Source organism: Oncorhynchus mykiss, chromosome 11 (genome assembly GCF_013265735.2).
Source record: "Oncorhynchus mykiss isolate Arlee chromosome 11, USDA_OmykA_1.1, whole genome shotgun sequence".
NCBI classification, from domain to species: Eukaryota; Metazoa; Chordata; class Actinopteri; order Salmoniformes; family Salmonidae; genus Oncorhynchus; species Oncorhynchus mykiss.
The window spans coordinates 77,759,178-77,778,058 of record NC_048575.1 but is presented as its reverse complement, the minus strand read 5'-3'; the positions used below and the strand labels follow the sequence as shown (position 1 = coordinate 77,778,058).

At 46.4% G+C, this 18,881-nt stretch overlaps 1 protein-coding gene across 1 annotated transcript; it reads left to right on the top strand.

Annotated features, from left to right (window-relative positions):
* Positions 1-36: 36 nt before the first annotated feature.
* Positions 37-18,130, top strand: LOC110535124 (protein FAM214B). The gene is made up of 7 exons (XM_036936443.1): positions 37-940; positions 14,020-14,078; positions 14,209-14,308; positions 14,535-14,693; positions 16,022-16,090; positions 16,948-17,156; positions 17,699-18,130. Exons 1-7 carry the CDS (start codon positions 53-55, stop codon positions 17,850-17,852), a joined length of 1,638 nt encoding a protein of 545 aa, XP_036792338.1. The 5' UTR covers positions 37-52; the 3' UTR covers positions 17,853-18,130.
* Positions 18,131-18,881: the final 751 nt, after the last annotated feature.

The window sequence follows — 18,881 nt, the reverse complement described above, 5'->3', positions numbered from 1 at the left end:
GGGGGTAGGGATGGGGTTAGGGGTGGGGCAGGGGCCTGTATCCTCCTGCATCATGGTGGATCACAGAGACTCAGATGGGGGCCTGTCGCCTAGATCCCCCCCACCTGCACCCCTCTCTCCGGGCCACACCCCCGCCCGACGCCCTGCCCAGCACAATCACGACAGGCCCGTCCCGGACCTGTGGGCCCCGCTGTCGCCCAAACCATCCCCCATGGTCGAGCCCCACAGCCCTCCTGGCTCCCGCAGCCCCTTTCCCAGCATAGAGTCTCCTCCTGGGGGCAACGCGTCAGCCTGCTCCTTGGGCAATCCTGGAGGGTCTGGGGAGGGCTGCAGTAGTGGCTCCTCATTGGGACAGAATCAGCCCAACTGCTGCACTGACGGCCCCCGTGGGGCCCTTGGGGCATTCGACACCCGTAGCCCTCCTGGAGGACCTCCCCTCGGACCTCCAGGCTCCCTCTCCCACCGCTTCCCTCCCGCCACAGACCCCCAGGAGCCTGGGGAGGGTAGGGAGTGGGGGGCCAAGCTGGAGTCCTCACCGCCCCATCCCAGTGCCGCCGCCTTCAACTCCACCAACGGCCTGAGCTCCGTGGAGAAGACCCCCAGCACCAGCGGCCTGAGCTCCGTGGAGAAGACCCCCAGCGCCAGCGGCCTGAGCTCCGTGGAGAAGACCCCCAGCGCCAGCGGCCTGAGCTCCGTGGAGAAGACCCCCAGCACCAGCGGCCTCCGTGGGATCTCTTCGGGTCCCTGCCCGGCCAAGAAGAAACTGCTATCATCCAGCGACACGGGAGAGTCGTGTTCGGAGGACGAGGGCCCCTCCACCTCTAAGAGGAGCCGTCTGGCCCCGGGGTTAGGGCTGGCCTCCTGCAGGGGCACCGATGCCAAGGCTGCCCCCTTCTGGAACCACCTGCTTCCCAACGCACGGGACCCAAACCACACCAAGGTGAGGAGCACAGACTAGCAAAAGCAGGCACATACAAACACCAGAGGAGGCTGGTGGGAGGAGCTATAGGGGCACAGGCTCATTGTAATGGCTGTTATGGAATAAAAGGAACGGTATCAAACACATCAAACCACATGCTTGATTCTGTTCTATTTATTCTATCCAGCCATTACAATGAGTTCGTTTTCCTATAGCTCCTCCCGCCAGCCTCCTCTAACACAGGCACGTATATACACACACAAAGGCACACACACAGGAGTTGAATGGTTGGAACCCGGTTACCGAGAATTACTGAGATTTACTGCCCAAAACCTCTCCCGTTTCCCGGGATAAATAACTGAGAGAAAAAAATAAAAGAAGTAAATTATAATAAATTAATTATATGAACAGCATGGCTTAAAATTGAACTGTTAAATTATATTTGTCTAAATCTGGCTTCTCTACGGCCTCTGCATGATGAATATTCGCTCAGGGTGGGGACAGACCATTTTTATTTATTTATTTATTTCACCTTTATTTAGCCAGGTAGACCAGTTGAGGACAAGTTCTCATTTACAACTGCGACCTGGCCAAGATAAAGCAAAACAGTGCGACAAAAACAACAGCAACAGAGAGTTACACATAAACAAACGTACAGTCAATAACACAATAGAAAATAAAAACATAAAAATCTATGTACAGTGTGTGCAAATGTAGAAGAGGAGGGAGGTAGGCAATAAATAGGTCATAGAGACAAAATAATTACAATTTAGCATTAACACTGGAGTGATAGATATGCAAGTAGAGATACTGGGGTGCAAAAGAGCAAGAGGATAAATAACAATATGGGGATGAGGTAGTTGGGTGTGCTATTTACAGATGGGCTGTGTACAGGTACAGTGATCAGTAAGCTGCTCTGACAGCTGATGCTTAAAGTTTGAGAGGGAGATATAAGTCTCCAGCTTCAGAGATATTTGCAATTTGTTCCAGTCATTGGCAGCAGAGAACTGGAAGGAAAGGCGGCCAAAGGAGATGTTGGCTTTGGGGATGACCAGTGAAATATACCTGCTGGAGCGTGTTGCTATTTGTTTTATTTTACCTTTATTTAACTAGGCAAGTCAGTTAAGAACAAATTCTTATTTTCAAACACAGCCTAGGAGAAGTGGGTTAACTGTATTGTTCAGGGGCAGAATGACAGATTTTTACCTTGTCAGTTCAGGGATTCAATCTTGCAACCTTTCAGTTACTAGTCCAACGCTTTAACCACTAGGCTACCTGCCACTATGGTGACCAGTAAGCTGACATAAGGCGGGGCTTTACCTAGCTAAGACTTATAGATGACCTGGAGCCAGTAGGTTTGGCGACAGATATGTAGTGAGGGCCAGCAACGAGAGCATACAGGTCACAGTGGTGGGTAGTATATGGGGCTTTGGTGATAAAACGGATGGCACTGTGATAGACTGCATCCAGTTTGCTGAGTAGAGCGTTGGAGGCTATTTTGTAAATGACATCGCCGAAGTCAAGGATCGGTAGGATAGTCAGTTTTACGAGGGTATAGCAGCATGAGTGAAGGAGGCTTTGTTGCGAAATAGGAAGCCGATTCTAGATTTAATTTTAGATTGAAGATGCTTAACTTCTTGACGCACCCATCCCGTTAGCGGGATCATTTTCATCAACACCCGCTGAATTGCAGCGGGCCAAATTCAAATTAAATTACTAAACATATTTAATTTTCATGAAATCACATGTGCAATATAGCAAAACACAGTTTAGCTTGTTGTTAATCCACCTGGAGTGTCAGATTTCAATACAGCTTTTCGGCGAAAGCATAACAAGCGTTTATGTAAGAACATCTCTCTCAGTAGACAAAATATTACAAACACTAGCAGCCAAGTAGTTTGGTCACGAAAGTCAGAAAAGCAATAGATTAAATCGCTTACCTTTGATGATCTTCGGATGTTTGCACTCACGAGACTCCCAGTTACACAATAAATGTTCCTTTTGTTCCATAAAGATAATTTTTATACCAAAATACCTCCATGTTTGTTTGACGCGTTATGTTCAGAAATCCACAGGCTCGAGCCGTCACCTCATCGCAGACGAAAATTCCAAATAGTATCCGTAATGTCCACAGAAACATGTCAAACGTTTTTTATAATCAATCCTCAGGTTGTTTTTAAAATATATAATCTATAATATATCAACCGGGACTGTCGCTTTTTCAATAGGAGAGGGAGAGACAATGGCTGCCCCACTCTGTGGCGCAAGCAAAACTCTGCGAACACCCACTGACGTGATGTTATCTTTCTCGCTCATTTTTCAAATTAAAAGCCTGAAACTATGTCTAAAGACTGTTGACACCTTGAGGAAGCAATAGGAAAAGGAATCTGGTTGATATCCCTTTAAATGGAGGCAAGGCATCCAATGGAACAGAGAGCTTTCAGGAAAAACAGCACTTCCTGGTTTGATTTTCCTTAGGTTTTCGGGCTGCAATATCAGTTATGTTATACTCACAGACAATATTTTGACAGTTTAGGAAACTTTAGAGTGTTTTCTATCCTAATCTTATATGCGTATTCTAGTTTCTGGGCCTGAGAAATAGGCGGTTTGAAATGGGCACGTTTTTTAGCCAAAAACAAAAATCCTGCCCCCTACACTCAAGAAGTTTTAATGTGAGTCTGAAAGGAGAGTTTGCAGTCTAACCAGAAGCCTAGGTATTTGTAGTTGTCCACATATTCTAGGTCAGAACTGTCCAGAGTAGTGATGCTAGTCAGGCGGGCGGGTACGGGGAGCAATTGGTTGAAGAGCATGCACTTAGTTATACAAGCATTTAAAAGCAGTTGGAGGACATGGAAGGAGTGTTGTATGGCGTTGAAGCTTGTTTGGAGATTTGTTAGCACAGTGTCCAAAGAAGGGCCAGATGTATACAGAATGGTGTCGTCTGCGTAGAGGTGGATCAGAGAATCACCATCAGCAAGAGCGACAGCGTTGATATATACAGAGAAAAGAGTCGGACCGAGAATTGAACCCTGTGGCACCCCCATAGAGACTGCCAGAGGTCCGGACAACAGGCCCTCCGATTAGACACACTGAACTCTATCTGAGAAGTAGTTGGTGAACCAGGTAACGCAGTCATTTGAGAAGTCAAGGCTATTGAGTCTGCCGATAAGAATGCGATGATTGACAGAGTTGAAAGCCTTGGCCAGGTTGATGAAAACAGCTGCACAGTACTTACTGTCTTTTGTTGATGGCGGTTATGATATCGTTTAGGACCTTGAGCGTGGATGAGGTGAACCCATGACCAGCTCGGAAACCAGATTGCATAGTGGAGAACGGTGGGATTCGAAATGGTCGGTAATCTGTTTATTAACTTGGCTTTCGAAGGTTTTAGAAAGGCAGGGCAGGATGGGTATAGGTCTATAACATTTTGGGTCTAGAGTGTCTCCCTCTTTGAAGAGGGGGATGACCGTGGCAGCTTTACAATCTTTGGGGATCTCAGGCGATACGAAAGAGAGGTTGAATAGGCTAATAATAGGGGTTGCAACAATTTTGGCGGATAATTTTAGAAAGAGAGGTTCCAGATTGTCTAGCCCAGCTGATTTGTAGGAATCTTGCAGCTCTTCCAGATTTTGCATTTCTTTCAGAACATCAGCTGTCTGGATTTGGGTGAAGGAGAGGCGGGGGGGTTTGGGCGAGTTGCTGCGGGGAACGCAGGTGTCACGCCCTGACCTTAGAGAGCCAGTTTATTTCTCTATTTGGTTAGGTCAGGGTGTGATGTGGGGTGGGCATTCTATGTTTTGTTTTCTATGTTTCTTTATTTCTATGTTTTGGCCGGGTATGGTTCTCAATCAGGGACAGCTGTCTATCGTTGTCTCTGATTGGGAATCATACTTAGGTAACCCTTTTTCCCTCCTTTCAGTGTAGGAAGTTAACTTAGTTAGAGGCATCATAGCCCTGTTAAGATTCGCGGTCGTTTTGTATTGTCTATTGTTTTGTTGGCGACATTCTAATAAAGAGGAATATGTACGCTCACTACGCTGCACCTTGGTCCGATTCGTACGACGTCTGTGATAGAACTTCCCACCGTAAAAGGACCAAGCAGCGTGGTAAAAAGGAGGACTGGACATGGGATGACATCCTGGATGGCAAAGGATCCTGGACATGGGAGGAGATCCTGGCTGAAAGGGATGGCCTTCCATGGTAACAGGGCTAGAGTGGGCATCCAGTCAGGTCGGAGGGTGCAGGCTCAGCGCATCTGGCCGCCAGTACGTCTCTACGGCCCAGGATATCCTGCATCGGCTCTGCGCACTGTGTCTCCAGTGCGTCTGCACAGCCCAGTGCGTCCTGTGCCTGCACTCCGCACGTGCCGGGCCAAAGTAACCATCCAGCCAGGACAGGTTGTGCCGGCTCTACGCTCGAGACCTCCAGTGCGCCTCCACGGCCCAGTGTATCCAGTGCCTCCGCCAAGAACAAAGACTCCTGTATGTCTCCCCAGCCTAGTGAGTCCTGTGCCTGTGCCCAGAACCAAGCCTCCTGTATGTCTCCCCAGCCTAGTGAGTCCTGTGCCTGTGCCCAGAACCAGGCCTCCTGTGTGTCTCTCCAGTCCAGTGATGATCCATGGCACGAAGCCTCCAGTGATGATCCATGGCAAGAAGCCTCCAGTGATGATCCATGGCACGAAACCTCCAGTGATGATCCATGGCGCGAAGCCTCCAGTGATGATCCATGGCACGAAGCCTCCAGTGATGATCCATGGCACGAAGCCTCCAGTGATGATCCATGGCACGAAGCCTCCAGTGATGATCCATGGCACGAAGCCTCCAGTGAGGAGTCATGGCACGAAGCCTCCAACGACGACCTCCAGTCCGGAGCCTCCGGCGACGGCCTCCAGTCCGGAGCCTCCAGCGAGGGTGCCAAGTCCGGGGCCCGCAGCGAGGGTGCCAAGTCCGGGGCCCGCAGCGAGGGTGCCAAGTCCGGGGCCTGCAGCGAGGGTGCCAAGTCCGGGGCCCGTAGCGAGATTGTCCATTCCGGGGCCCGCAGCGAGGGTGCCCAGTCCGGGGCCCGCAACGAGGAGGCCTGACAGCAGGGCTGTTGACCGGGGTAGCGGTAGCCAGGTGGAAAGCATGGCCAGCCGTAGAGAAATGCTTCATGAAATTATCGATTATTGCGGATTTATCGGTGGTGACAGTGTTGACTAGCCTCAGTGCAATGAGCAGCTGGGAGGAGGTGTTTTTATTCTCCATGGACAAATTTCTGTTAGGAAAGCTAAGGCTATCTTTTTCAAACTGACTGAGTATATTGGTTTATTGGGCTATTCAATGCTATTGCAGAACGCCACAGCATGTTTTTGTGCTGGTCAAGGGCAGTCAAGTCTGGGGTGAACCAAGGGCTATATCTGTTCTTAGTTCTACATTTTTTTAATAGGGCATGCTTATTTAAGATGGAGAGGAAAGCACTTTTGAAGAGCAACCAGGCATCCTCCACAGATGGGATGAGGTCAATATCCTTCCAGGATACCCAGTCCAGGTCGATTAGAAAGGCCTGCTCACTGAAGTGTTTTAGGGAGCGTTTGACAGTGATGAGGGGTAGTCGTTTGACAGCGGACCCATTACGCACGCAGGCAATGAGGCAGTGATCGCTGAGATCCTGGTTGAAGACAGCAGAGGTGTATTTGGAGGGCAAGTTGGTCAGGATAATATCTATGAGGGTGCCCATGGTTACGGATTTATGATTGTACCTGGTAGGTTTCCATTATCATGTGTGTTAGATAGAGGGCATCTTGCTTAGATTGTAGAACGGTCTGGGTGTTAAGCATATCCCAGTTTAGGTCACCTAGCAGTACAAACTCTGAAGATAGATGGGGGCGATCAATTCACATACGGTGTCCAGGGCACGGCTGAGGGCTGAGGGGGGTCTATAACAAGCGGCAACGGTGAGAGACTTGTTTCTGGAAAGGTGGATTTTTAGAAGTAGAAGCTTGAATTGTTTGGGCACAGGCCTGGATAGTATGACAAATCTCTGCAGGCTATCTCTGCAGTAGATTGCAACTCCGCCCCCTTTGGCAGTTCTATCTTGTCGGAAAATGTTATAGTTAGGAATGAACATTTCTGGATTTTTGGTGGCCTTCCTACGCCAGGATTCAGACACGGCTAGGACATCTGGGTTGGCGGAGTGTGCTAAAGCAGTGAGTAAAACAAACTTAGGGAGGATGCTTCTAGTGTTATCTCAGTATATAGAGAGCAGTTCACAATGCATGTAGACCTATCACCTCATCATGGTAACTTTTTTTCTTGTGACTTTTTTTCAGTAATATAAAGACCGAATGCATGTCTAATTTACCCATTTCCATCTTGCTTTCGGGGGTCACCTTGTTTTTTTCAGTAATATAAAGACCGAATGCATGTCTAATTTACCCATTTCCATCTTGCTTTCGGGGGTCACCTTGTTTTTTTCAGTAATATAAAGACCGAATGCATGTCTAATTTACCCATTTCCATCTTGCTTTCGGGGGTCACCTTGTTTTTTTCAGTAATATAAAGACCGAATGCATGTCTAATTTACCCATTTCCATCTTGCTTTCGGGGGTCACCTTGTTTTTTTCAGTAATATAAAGACCGAATGCATGTCTAATTTACCCATTTCCATCTTGCTTTCGGGGGTCACCTTGTTTTTTTAATGGTAAAGATTATTATTGTTTTAATTGCAGCTGCCGAATTTTAAAACAGTCTATCTCTCAAATATTGTTGCTTTGAATTAGTGCACGCGCTAGTACTCTCTGTCTTTCTCTCCATGAACTCCATTCAAATTGAATCCAAAATAGATAACCCTGTTCTAGACCTATAGATAGCCCTCTAAATAGATATCCTAGCCTACCTCTTTCAGGTAATAAATTCAATGTAGTATTAGCCTTTAATTGAGCTAATTAATGATGGGATATACATAATAAGCTTCAAACGTATAGCCTCTGTCTCTTGCGCAATATGTACTCACCTGTGCTTTTTTTTGTTGTTTGTTGCATTTACCAGTTATTTAATCAGACCCATAACCATTTAATCTTTGTGAAAATAAGTGAAAGCCTTGTGCATCTAGTCTTATATTATTCAAGGATGTCATTAGACTAATGAAGACGAGGACAACGAAACTCATTTAATTTAACTGTTGAAGACGAGGAAGGAATGAAGCAACAAAGAGAGAAAGGGGAGGTAGGCTAATAACATTAGGGGAACTATTATGAAAGGCATCAGCCTACTAATTATACAAATAGGCCCTATTACATGTAAAAATGTACATTTGCTAGCCTATACCTGTAACTTTGTAGGCCGCATGTCCTGCTCCAGTCCATATAATACAGTTTACTAGTTATAATACAATACAGTTCACATTCAAAAAGATTAACCTACTGGAGCTAGTTTAATTTATTTACCCAAGAGAACATATAGCTAGCTACATCTATGGTCTTTTATGTTTTTCTGTCGTGTGTAATGTGCAGTAGCCTTTATCATATACAGTATGTATTGGATAATGGCCCAATCATTTTTGGCTTTTTCGGGGTTTAGGTTCATTAGCTAGCCCACCCGACTAGCATCACTACTCTGGACGGTTCTGACTATGTGGACAACTACAAATACCGAGGTGTCTGGTTAGACTGTAAACTCTCCTTCCAGACTCACATTAAGCATCTCCAATACAAAATTAAATCTAGAATCGGCTTCCTATTTCGCAACAAAGCATCCTTTCGCTGCCAAACATACCCTCGTAAAACTGACCATCCTACCGATCCTCGACTTCGGGGATGTCAATTACAAAATAGCCTCCAACATTCTACTCAGCAAATTAGATGTAGTCTATCACAGTGCCATCCGTTTTATCACCAAAGCCCCATATACTACCCACCATTGCGACCTGTACGCTCTCGTTGTTTGGCCCTCGCTTCATACTCGTCACCAAACCCGCTGTCTCCAGGTCATCTATAAGTCTTTGCCAGGTTATGACCTGCCTTGTCTCAGCTCACTGGTCACCATAGCAACACCCACCCGTAGCACGCGCTCCAGCAGGTATATCTCACTGGTCATCTCCAAAGCCAACTCCTCCTTTGTCCGCCTTTCCTTACAGTTCTCTGCTGCCAATGACTGGAACGAACTGCAAAAATCACTGAAGCTGGAGACTTATATCTCCCTCCCTAACTTTACGCATCAGCTGTCAGAGCAGCTTACCGATCACTGTACCAGTACACAGCCCTTCTGTAAATAGCCCACCCAACTACCTCATCCCCATATTGTTATATAGTTTTGCACCCCAGTATCTCTACTTTCACATCATCATCGCAACATCTATCACTCCAGTGTTAATGCTAAATTGTAATTATTTCGCCACTATGGCCTATTTATTACCTTACCTCCCTAATCGTACTACATTTGCACACACTGCATATAGATTTTTCTGTGTTTATTGACTCTACGTTTGTTTGTGTAACTCGGTGTTGTTTTTGTCGCTTTGCTTTATCTTGGCCAGGTCGCAGTTGTAAATGAGAATTTGTTCTCAACTGGCCTACCTGGTTAAAAAGGTGAAATAAAATTAAAATGAAATGTCATTAATATAGGGCTCGACTCATCAGGCTAGATCAAAGCTCTTTATCAAATCCAGACATATTAATATGCTTTATAATGCATTATAATGCTTTTGAATGACACTTCCGGTTTTGGAGGGAAATACCAGGTTACCCGGGAGAAAAGTGATTTATTCTCGGGATGGAACATTTGTAAAATACCAGGAAAATCTTCAACCCTAACGCGCGCGCGTGCGCACACTAACAGACACACACACACACACACATACACATACACATACACATACACATACACACACACACACACACACACACAGCTTTCAGGCTTGTCATTGTCTGACATTTAATAAGAGGATGAACAGCCAGCGGGTTAGAGGGGGAGAGCTGTTCCAGTAAAACAGACAGGGGTGAGAATGAAAGACTGAGTTAGATGGTCCAAGAGAATGAAACATGATGAGAGTGAAAGACTGCGTTAGATGACCCAAGAGAATGAAACATGATGAGAGTGAAAGAGGAAAAGAAAGAGGAAAGGGAGAGAAGAAGAGAGAGGAAGAGAGCGATGGATTCCCAGGCTGGTCATTATGAACACACCACGTATGGTGCTGGAACCAGCCGAGTGGCTCCAGAATCAAGTCTATTGAGGTGGCCTCCATTGTTCTTGCTACACTACATGTTCTGCCTGCCTGTGTCGCTGTCGCCCCAATACAACCCCACCTCCCTACAAAACCACACAGGTCTTTCTGGCTCACCCGTTTAGATACCGAACCACTGGCTTCCAGAAACACTTTTCCTATTTAGTGCACTACTTTTGAATAGGGCACTTTTGACCGTGGTGCTCTGGTCAAAGTTTGTGCACTACATAGAGAATAGGGTGTCCCATTTGGGACACAGGGTAGGTAGAGGATGGGGGGTTGGTATTGCCGTGGTGAGTGACAAAGGGGGAGAGACTAGAGGGAGAGATACAGGGAGGTAAAAGGGGAAGTGAAAAGTGAAGGAAAGGGGTAGGTAGGGAGTATAACATGGAGAGAGAGAGAGAGACAGAGAGAGAGACACAGAGAGAGACACAGAGAGAGACACAGAGAGAGACACAGAGAGAGACACAGAGAGAGACACAGAGAGAGAGACAGAGAGAGAGACAGAGAGAGAGAGAGAGAGAGAGAGAGACACACATGTCCACAGTGAGTGTGAGGATAGATAGAGGTAGGTAGGTAGGTAGGTAGGTAGTGAGTATAACATGTCCACAGAGAGTGTGAGGACAGACCAGGCTGACATAGCCCCAGTGGAGGGGACAGCTACAGTAGAGAGGACCTGGCTAGAGAGGGGCTAGGTAGTCAATTGTTAGCTAGTGAGATGCTAGCTACAGAGGCGTTAGCCTTGGAAGGGTTAGCGCCAGAGGAGGTGGGTAGCCAGGACTGGGTAACCCTTAGTACGAGCGGTAGTTTGGACATGGGGAATGTGTTTGTGTCTGAAGCAGCATCCTGGACTCTCTGCCCGGTAAGTAGTGACTACGTACTGACATTCACACACACAGCGTTCACACATATTGATACACAGGCAGGTATGTACCTTCATTACTCAACTGCATTTGTTATTGTTATTGTGTCTATTGCATGTGTAATGTAACTATGAACTATGTAGAAATGGAAATATATATTCCTCTTCTGGCTGTGCCGGGTGGAGATTATAAGAGTACATGGCCATTTAAGGCCAGATTGTTCTTCAAGATGTTCCAACGTTCACAGATGACCAGCAGTGTCAAATAATAATCCGTGGTTGTAGAGGGTGCAACAGGTCAGCACCTCAGGAGTAAATGTCAGTTGGCTTTTCATAGCCGAGCATTCAGAGGTCGAGACAACAGGTCAAATGTATTTTTACTGTTGTTTTATTTCTTTACTTACACACACACACACACATACACACACACACACACACACACATACCTTCTTCTTTTTTTCGCACCTTTGGTTAGAGCCTGTAAGTAAGCATTTCACTGTAAGGTCTACACCTGTTGTATTCGGCGCACGTGACAAATAAACTTTGATTTGATTTGCGGTAGAGAAAGAGAGAGTCAAAAACAGCAGGTCTGGGACAAGCTCGCACGTCCTCTGAACAGGTCAGGGTGCCTTAGCCGCAGGCAGCTCAGGTCCTCCAGGAGGGGAGGGAGAGAGAATTAGAGGGAGCATACTTAAACTCACACAGCACACCAGATAAGACAGGAGAATTACACCAGATAGGACAGACTGACCCTAGCCCCCTGGCACATAGACTATTGCAGCATAGATACTGGAAGAGGGGGTCAGGAGAAACTGTGGCCCCGTCTGAAGATACCCCCGGACAGGGCCAACCAGGCAGGATATAACCCCACCCACTTTGCCAAAGCACAGCCCCCATACCACCAAAGGGATATCAACAGACCACCAACTTACTAACTTGAGACAAGGCTGAGGCTATAGCCCACGGAGATCTCTTCCACCGCACGTGCCCGAGGGGGAGCAAAACCGGACAGGAAGATCATGTCAGTGACTCAACCCACTCAAGTGACACACCCCTCCTAGGGACGGCATGGCAGAGCACCAGTAAGCCAGTGACTCAGCCCCTGTAATAGGGTTAGAGGCAGAGAATCCCAGTAGAGAAAGGGGAACCGGCCAGGCAGAGACAGCAATGGCGGTTCGTCGCTCCAGTGCCTTGTCCTTCCCCTTCGCACCCTTGGGCCAGACTACACTCAATCATATGACCCACTGAAGAGATGAGTCTTCAGTAAAGACTTAAAGGTTGAGACTGAGTCTGCGTCTCTCACATGGGTAGGCAGACCATTCCATAAAAATGGAGCTCTGTGGGAGAAAGCCCTGCCTGCAGCTGTTTGCTTAGAAATTCTAGAGACAATAAGGAGGCCTGCTTCTTGTGACCGTAGCGTACGTGTAGGTAAGTACGGCAGGACCAAATCAGAGAGATAGGTAGGAGTAAGCCCTGTAATGCTTTGTAGGTTAGCAGTAAAACCTTGAAATCAGCCCTTGCCTTAACAGGAAGCCAGTGTAGGGAGGCTAGCACTGGAGTAATATGATCACATTTTTGTGTTCCAGTCAAGATTCTAGCAGCCGTGTTTAACACTAACTGAAGTTTATTCAGTGCTTTATCCGGGTAGCCGGAAAGTAGAGCATTGCAGTAGTCTAATCTAGAAATAACGAAAGCATGGATTAGCTTTTCTGCATCATTTTTGGACAAAGACTTACTGATTTACAATGTTACGAAGATGGGGAAAAAAAGCTGTCCTTGAAATATTCTTGATATGTTCATCAAAAGAGAGATCAGGATCCAGAGTAACGCCGAGGTCCTTCAGGGTTTCCAATCTCTCCAAAAGAGTGTGGTGATCGATGGGATCAAAAGCAGCACTAAGGTCTAGGAGCACGAGGACAGAATGCAGAGCCTCGGTCTGGCGCCATTTAAAAGGTCATTTACCACCTTCACGAGTGCAGTCTCGGTGCTATGATGGGGTTTAAAACCAGACTGAAGCATTTCGTACACATTGTTTGTCTTCAGGAAGGCAGTGAGTTGCTGCGCAACAGCTTTTTCTCAAATGTTTGATGGGAATGGGAGATTCGATATAGGCCGATTAGTTTTTTATATTTTCCAGGTCAAGGTTTGGCTTTTTCAAGAGCGGCTTTATTACTGCCAGTTTTAGTGAGTTTGGTACACATCTGTTTGATAGATCATGATTATCATGACAGTAATATCAATGTTTTTCATCTGAGCTGGATTGTACTAATCCATGTATTCTCCTTCCTGTTTTCTTTATTTCTCTCTCTTCCTTTCTGTCTCTTGTTCTGCCCTTCTGTCTCTTGTTCTGTCCATCTGTCTCTTGTTCTGTCCTTCTGTCTCTTGTTCTGTCCATCTGTCTCTTGTTCTGTCCATCTGTCTCTTGTTCTGTCCATCTGTCTCTTGTTCTGTCCTTCTGTCTCTTGTTCTGTCCTTCTGTCTCTTGTTCTGTCCATCTGTCTCTTGTTCTGTCCATCTGTCTCTTGTTCTGTCCTTCTGTCTCTTGTTCTGTCCTTCTGTCTCTTGTTCTGTCCTTCTGTCTCTTGTTCTGTCCATCTGTCTCTTGTTCTGTCCATCTGTCTCTTGTTCTGTCCATCTGTCTCTTGTTCTGTCCATCTGTCTCTTGTTCTGTCCATCTGTCTCTTGTTCTGTCCTTCTGTCTCTTGTTCTGTCCATGTGTCTCGTGTTCTGTCCATCTGTCTCTTGTTCTGTCCATCTGTCTCTTGTTCTGTCCTTCTGTCTCTTGTTCTGTCCTTCTGTCTCTTGTTCTGTCCATCTGTCTCTTGTTCTGTCCATCTGTCTCTTGTTCTGTCCATCTGTCTCTTGTTCTGTCCTTCTGTCTCTTGTTCTGTCCATGTGTCTCTTGTTCTGTCCTTCTGTCTCTTGTTCTGTCCATCTCTCTTGTTCTGTCCATCTGTCTCTTGTTCTGTCCATCTGTCTCTTGTTCTGTCCATCTGTCTCTTGTTCTGTCCATCTGTCTCTTGCTCTTGTCCTCCTTCAGAGTTTATCAGAATGCAGAGGAGCCAGCAGGAGGCTGAAAAGTGGGATGCGCCTGAAAAGGTATGTTCACTTTCTACCTTCTTAGTTGATCCATGTGTAGTCATCATTTCAAAAACATCCTCTTTAATAATGTGACTTAACCATGGCTGACTTATGTTCTTAAAAAATGAAAAAATATGTGTGTGTGCAGTCGACAGCTATGTGGGCGGCGTACAGACACCTTGGGTCGCACTGCTCGGTCAGGCTGGCCCTCTTCTTCCATCAGCCGTTCACTACTGGGTAACTTTGAGGTATGATACACACACACACACACACACACACACACACAAAATGAAGTGTGACGTACCATTAATGTGTAACTGAATTTATTTCAGTATGATGTATGATGGTATTTTGTCAGAACTTGAGTTTCTACCAAATATCTAGAGAGATTTACAACATTCCTCGTGGCCATAGAAGTAGCTGTGCTTTGAAGTGGGTCTTCCTCACTCTTCCTTGTTGTTGTTTCTTCTCCAGGAGTCGATCCTGAAGGGTCGTTTCTCTCCGTCGGGTCGTATCGAGGGCTTCACAGCAGAGATCGGTGCCAGCGGATCCTACTGCCCTCAACACGCCACTCTGCCTGTACACGTCACCTACTACGACATCTCAGAGCACAGCGCACCCTCACCCTTCCTGGTTAGTGTGTGTGTGTGTGTCTGTGTGTGTGTGTGTGTGTGTGTGTGTGTCTGTGTGTGTGTGTGTGTGTGTGTGTGTGTCTGTGTGTGTCTGTGTGTGTCTGTGTGTCTGTGTGTGTGTGTGTGTGTGTGTGAGAAATTATGTTAACCTCCTAATGTCAATGGCCACGCCACTGTGGAAATATAGAGACATCTGTTGTTCTGCTTCTCAATCCGCATATGTAAGTCTTCTTAGTCTGCAGTGAAAGGTGACAGAGTTAGAGCAGTGTTTGTTAGACCACAAGACATCCTGAAAATCAGCCTTCTCACAAAATTGTCTGTAGTGTCCGAACGGATTGGCCTATAAACTCTATGGAAAGATGAGACTCTCCCGAACACGATGGCGTTCTCCGTTTTCCTCTACGATCCCCACAAGCGTCTTGTGGACTCGTCTGAGGTCGGTACAGTCGATCTGCCAACTTCTGTCTGTGGCATCAGAACAGTTTGGTTTACACACTGTTTAGTTCCAAAAATAAGGGATTGTCTGTAATACATATAACAAAATATTTCTTATATCTCTCAGATATAGGACAGACACTTCAAAACAAACTTCCTTTAGATTTTTTGGTGGACAATCTGTTCCATGTAGTGAATATTTGATTGGATGCGTTTGTATGGGTTAATAGCGGTAATGCCGAATGAAATGAAACAAATAATCGTTATTTTCAGAGTGAAATTATTTAAAAATAATAATAATTTACAACCCCTAGTTGCTGCATCCATTTTTAGGCATATAAATAAATGATATACATTGATTCTTGAAGGCTATAACCTGTAAATGCCTCATGGACTTCAGTTTAGTCGTCGTACCCCATCAGAACCCAACATATTGTCGTACCCCATCAGAACCCAACATATTGTCGTACCCCATCAGAACCCAACATATGAGCTTGTTTAACTCCAGTCATCGTACCCCATCAGAACCCAACATATTGTCGTACCCCATCAGAACCCAACATATGAGCTTGTTTAACTCCAATGAATGTAAACAATGTACCTGTAAATGTGTGTAGCTTCAAAACATGGTTAAAACTATAATGTGTATATGTATGGTCAGTCCTGGCATCCATAGCTCTGTCTATTAATTGGAGTGATGACATTTCTCCAGCTTTTTAGCGAAAACAGGAGCGGGGTCATGCTTTGTTATTGTTTCAATTAAAGATTCTAGCTTGAAATAATTTCAAAAGTAAAGTCACGCAAGAAGAATAGACACCTGCACACTGTTGAATGCTCTCGCAGTTTAGTGAGTGCAACTTCTCCCTGTGAAGACAGCTCATCTCTCTGTTGTAGGGGGTGATCTCCTTGGAGCCTTTAGGAAAGAAGGGATACAGCGTACCCAAAGCAGGGACCACCCAAGTGGTGAGTATCATGGTCCTCTCTTTCTCTCTCTTTTTTTTCTGTCTCTCTCTCTCTCCATCTCTGTGTCTCTCTCCATGTCTCTCCATCTCTCTTTCTCTTTCCATCTCTCTGTCTGTCTCTGTCTCTCTCTCTGTCTCTCTCTCTCCATCTCTCTGTCTCTCTCCATGTCTCTCCATCTCTCTTTCTCTTTCCATCTCTCTCTCTCTCTGTCTCTCTCTGTCTCTCTCTCTCCATGTCTCTCCATCTCTCTCTCCCTCTCCGTCTCTCTCTCCATCTCTCTTTCTCTTTCCATCTCTCTGTCTGTCTCTCTCTTTCTCTCCATCTCTGTCTCTCTCCATGTCTCTCCATCTCTCTTTCTCTTTCCATCTCCCTCTCTGTCTCTCTTTCTCTTTCCATCTCTCTGTCTGTCTCTGTCTCTGTCTCTCTCCCTCTCTGTCTCTCTTTCTCTTTCCATCTCTCTGTCTGTCTCTGTCTCTCTCTCCCTCTGTCTCTCTCCCTCTCTGTCTCTCTTTCCATCTCTCTGTCTGTCTCTGTCTCTCTCCCTCTGTCTCTCTCTCTCTGTTACTCTCACTCCTTTTTCTTTCTCTTCTCTATACTTTGTAATCTCTTGTTGAGTCTCTTTGTTTTCAAACGTAATTGGCCCTAATATGCACGGGCTTGCATGGATCTAACACAATGGGCACAGCAATGGCTAACATCTCCATGTTCCCTTCTCAGACCTTATTCAAATGCTTGACCTTGTTTAGAGTGTTTTTCATGAATGAGTCCATGTTCTCCCCACAGATCTTATTCAATCTCAATTGAACAAGTCTTATAAACAGGTATCATATTCAATATCTCCATATTCTCTCCATCAGACCTTATTCAACCCCAATAAAACTGTGGTGAAGATGTTCCTCGTGACCTATAACTTTGGGGACATGCCCGTCAATCACATGACCTTCCTTCGTCACCGCATCTTCCTGGTTCCCGTTGAGGAACCAGAGGCGAAGGGGGGTGAGCCTCCAGAGCCCAGGGCCACGCCCACAGAGAGGAGGAAGATTCTCTGCTACCTGATACACCTCAGGTACATCTGTCTGGTCATTGGTTGGTTGATTTTAAAGTGGAGTTTGGTGTGGACATTGTATTTTTCTGGATGGTTTGTATGGCATCTGCAGTACGCTTGGGATAGGATGCAATTATTGTTTGGAATGTCTGTCTATCCATCCGTCATCCATCCATCCCCCCATCCATCCATCCATCCCTCCCTCCCTCCCTCCCTCCCTCCCTCCCTCCCTCCCTCCCTCCCTCGTTCCCTCCTTCCTTCCTTCCCTCCCTCCCTCCATCCTTCCTCCCTCCCTCCATCCTTCCCTCCATCCTTCCCTCCATCCTTCCCTACCTCCCTCCCTCCCTCCCTCCATCCATCCCTCCCTCCCTCCATCCATCCATCCATCCATCCCTCCCTCCCTCCCTCCCTCCATCCATCCATGCACACACCTGTTTATTTTCAGGTTGTTTTGCTGATCAGTCATTGTGCCAGAGACGCCCTCATTTGACGGAACTTAGCTTAGTAGCTTTACACACAAATGTATTAACAGTGATGGTTCTGCTTTGTTTTCAATCTCCTAGATTCCAGAGCTCTAAATCTGGGAAGATCTACTTGCACAACGATATCCGGCTGCTATTCTCCCGCAAGTCCATCGAGGTGGACACGGGGATCCCTTACGAGCTCAAATCTTTCACCGAGGTGCCAAGAAACCCCAAATACTCCCCCCGCGTGTGAGCCTACGATGAACCCGCGACCCCTGACCCCATCACAAACGCAGCCCATTCCTGGAACTGGGCACAGAGAGATAAACAGACAGACATGGACAAGAAAAGTTGAAAATATTATTCATTCAGACACACGCATATATACTGAGTATACAAAACATTAAGGACACCTTCCCTAATATTGAGTTGCACTCCCTCTATTGCCCTCAGAACAGCCTCGGTTCATCAGGGCATGGACTCTACAAGGTGATGAAAGCGTTCCACAGGGATGCTGGACCGTGTTGACTCCAATGCTTCCTACAGTTGTATCAAGTTGGCTAGATGTCCTTTGGATGGTGGACCATTCTTCACACGGGAAACTGTTGAGCGTGAAAAACCCAGCAGCGTTGCAGTTCTTGACACAAACCGGTGCGCCTGGAAACTACTACCATACCCTGTTCAAAGGCACTTAAAAATGTTGTCTTGCTCATTCACCCTCTGAATGGCCCACACACACAATCCATGTCTCAATTGTCTCAAGGCTTAAAAATCCTTCTTTAACCTGTCTCCTCCCCTTCATCTACACTGATTTGAAGTGGATGTAACAAGTGACATCAATTTGGGACCAAAGCTTTCATCTAGATTCACCTGGTCATGGAAAGAGCAGGTGTACTTAATATTTTGTACAGTCAGTGTATATACATACACAGAAACACAAGCATCGATCAATACATGCACACAGGCAAAGCAGCCTGACGTGTATACACAACTCACAGTACACATGAACACTCGGTGGTGAAACTCATCTAGAGTAGAGTGTTAACATGCCTTGTGACTAACCTAAAAACCAGTTTTCCTCTCGAGCCGTTAGTTTCACACACAAACAGTCGTTTACTCTGCCTGCACCCGCCCCCCCCCCTCCCCAATGGTGGACCAATGACAACTCTGCACCCCCCCCCCTCCCCCCCTCCCCAATGGTGGACCAATGACAACTCTGCACCCACCCCCCCCTCCCCAATGGTGGACCAATGACAACTCTGCACCCCCCCCCCCCCCCCCC

Bases quoted from the DNA above. Each gene is read 5' to 3' on its own strand.
- LOC110535124 (XM_036936443.1), top strand. From the start codon at position 53: ATGGTGGATCACAGAGACTCAGATGGGGGCCTGTCGCCTAGATCCCCC. The intron at 14,079-14,208 runs GTATGTTCACTT...GTGTGTGTGCAG, and splicing joins AGTGGGATGCGCCTGAAAAG to TCGACAGCTATGTGGGCGGC. The intron at 14,309-14,534 runs GTATGATACACA...TTTCTTCTCCAG, and splicing joins CACTACTGGGTAACTTTGAG to GAGTCGATCCTGAAGGGTCG.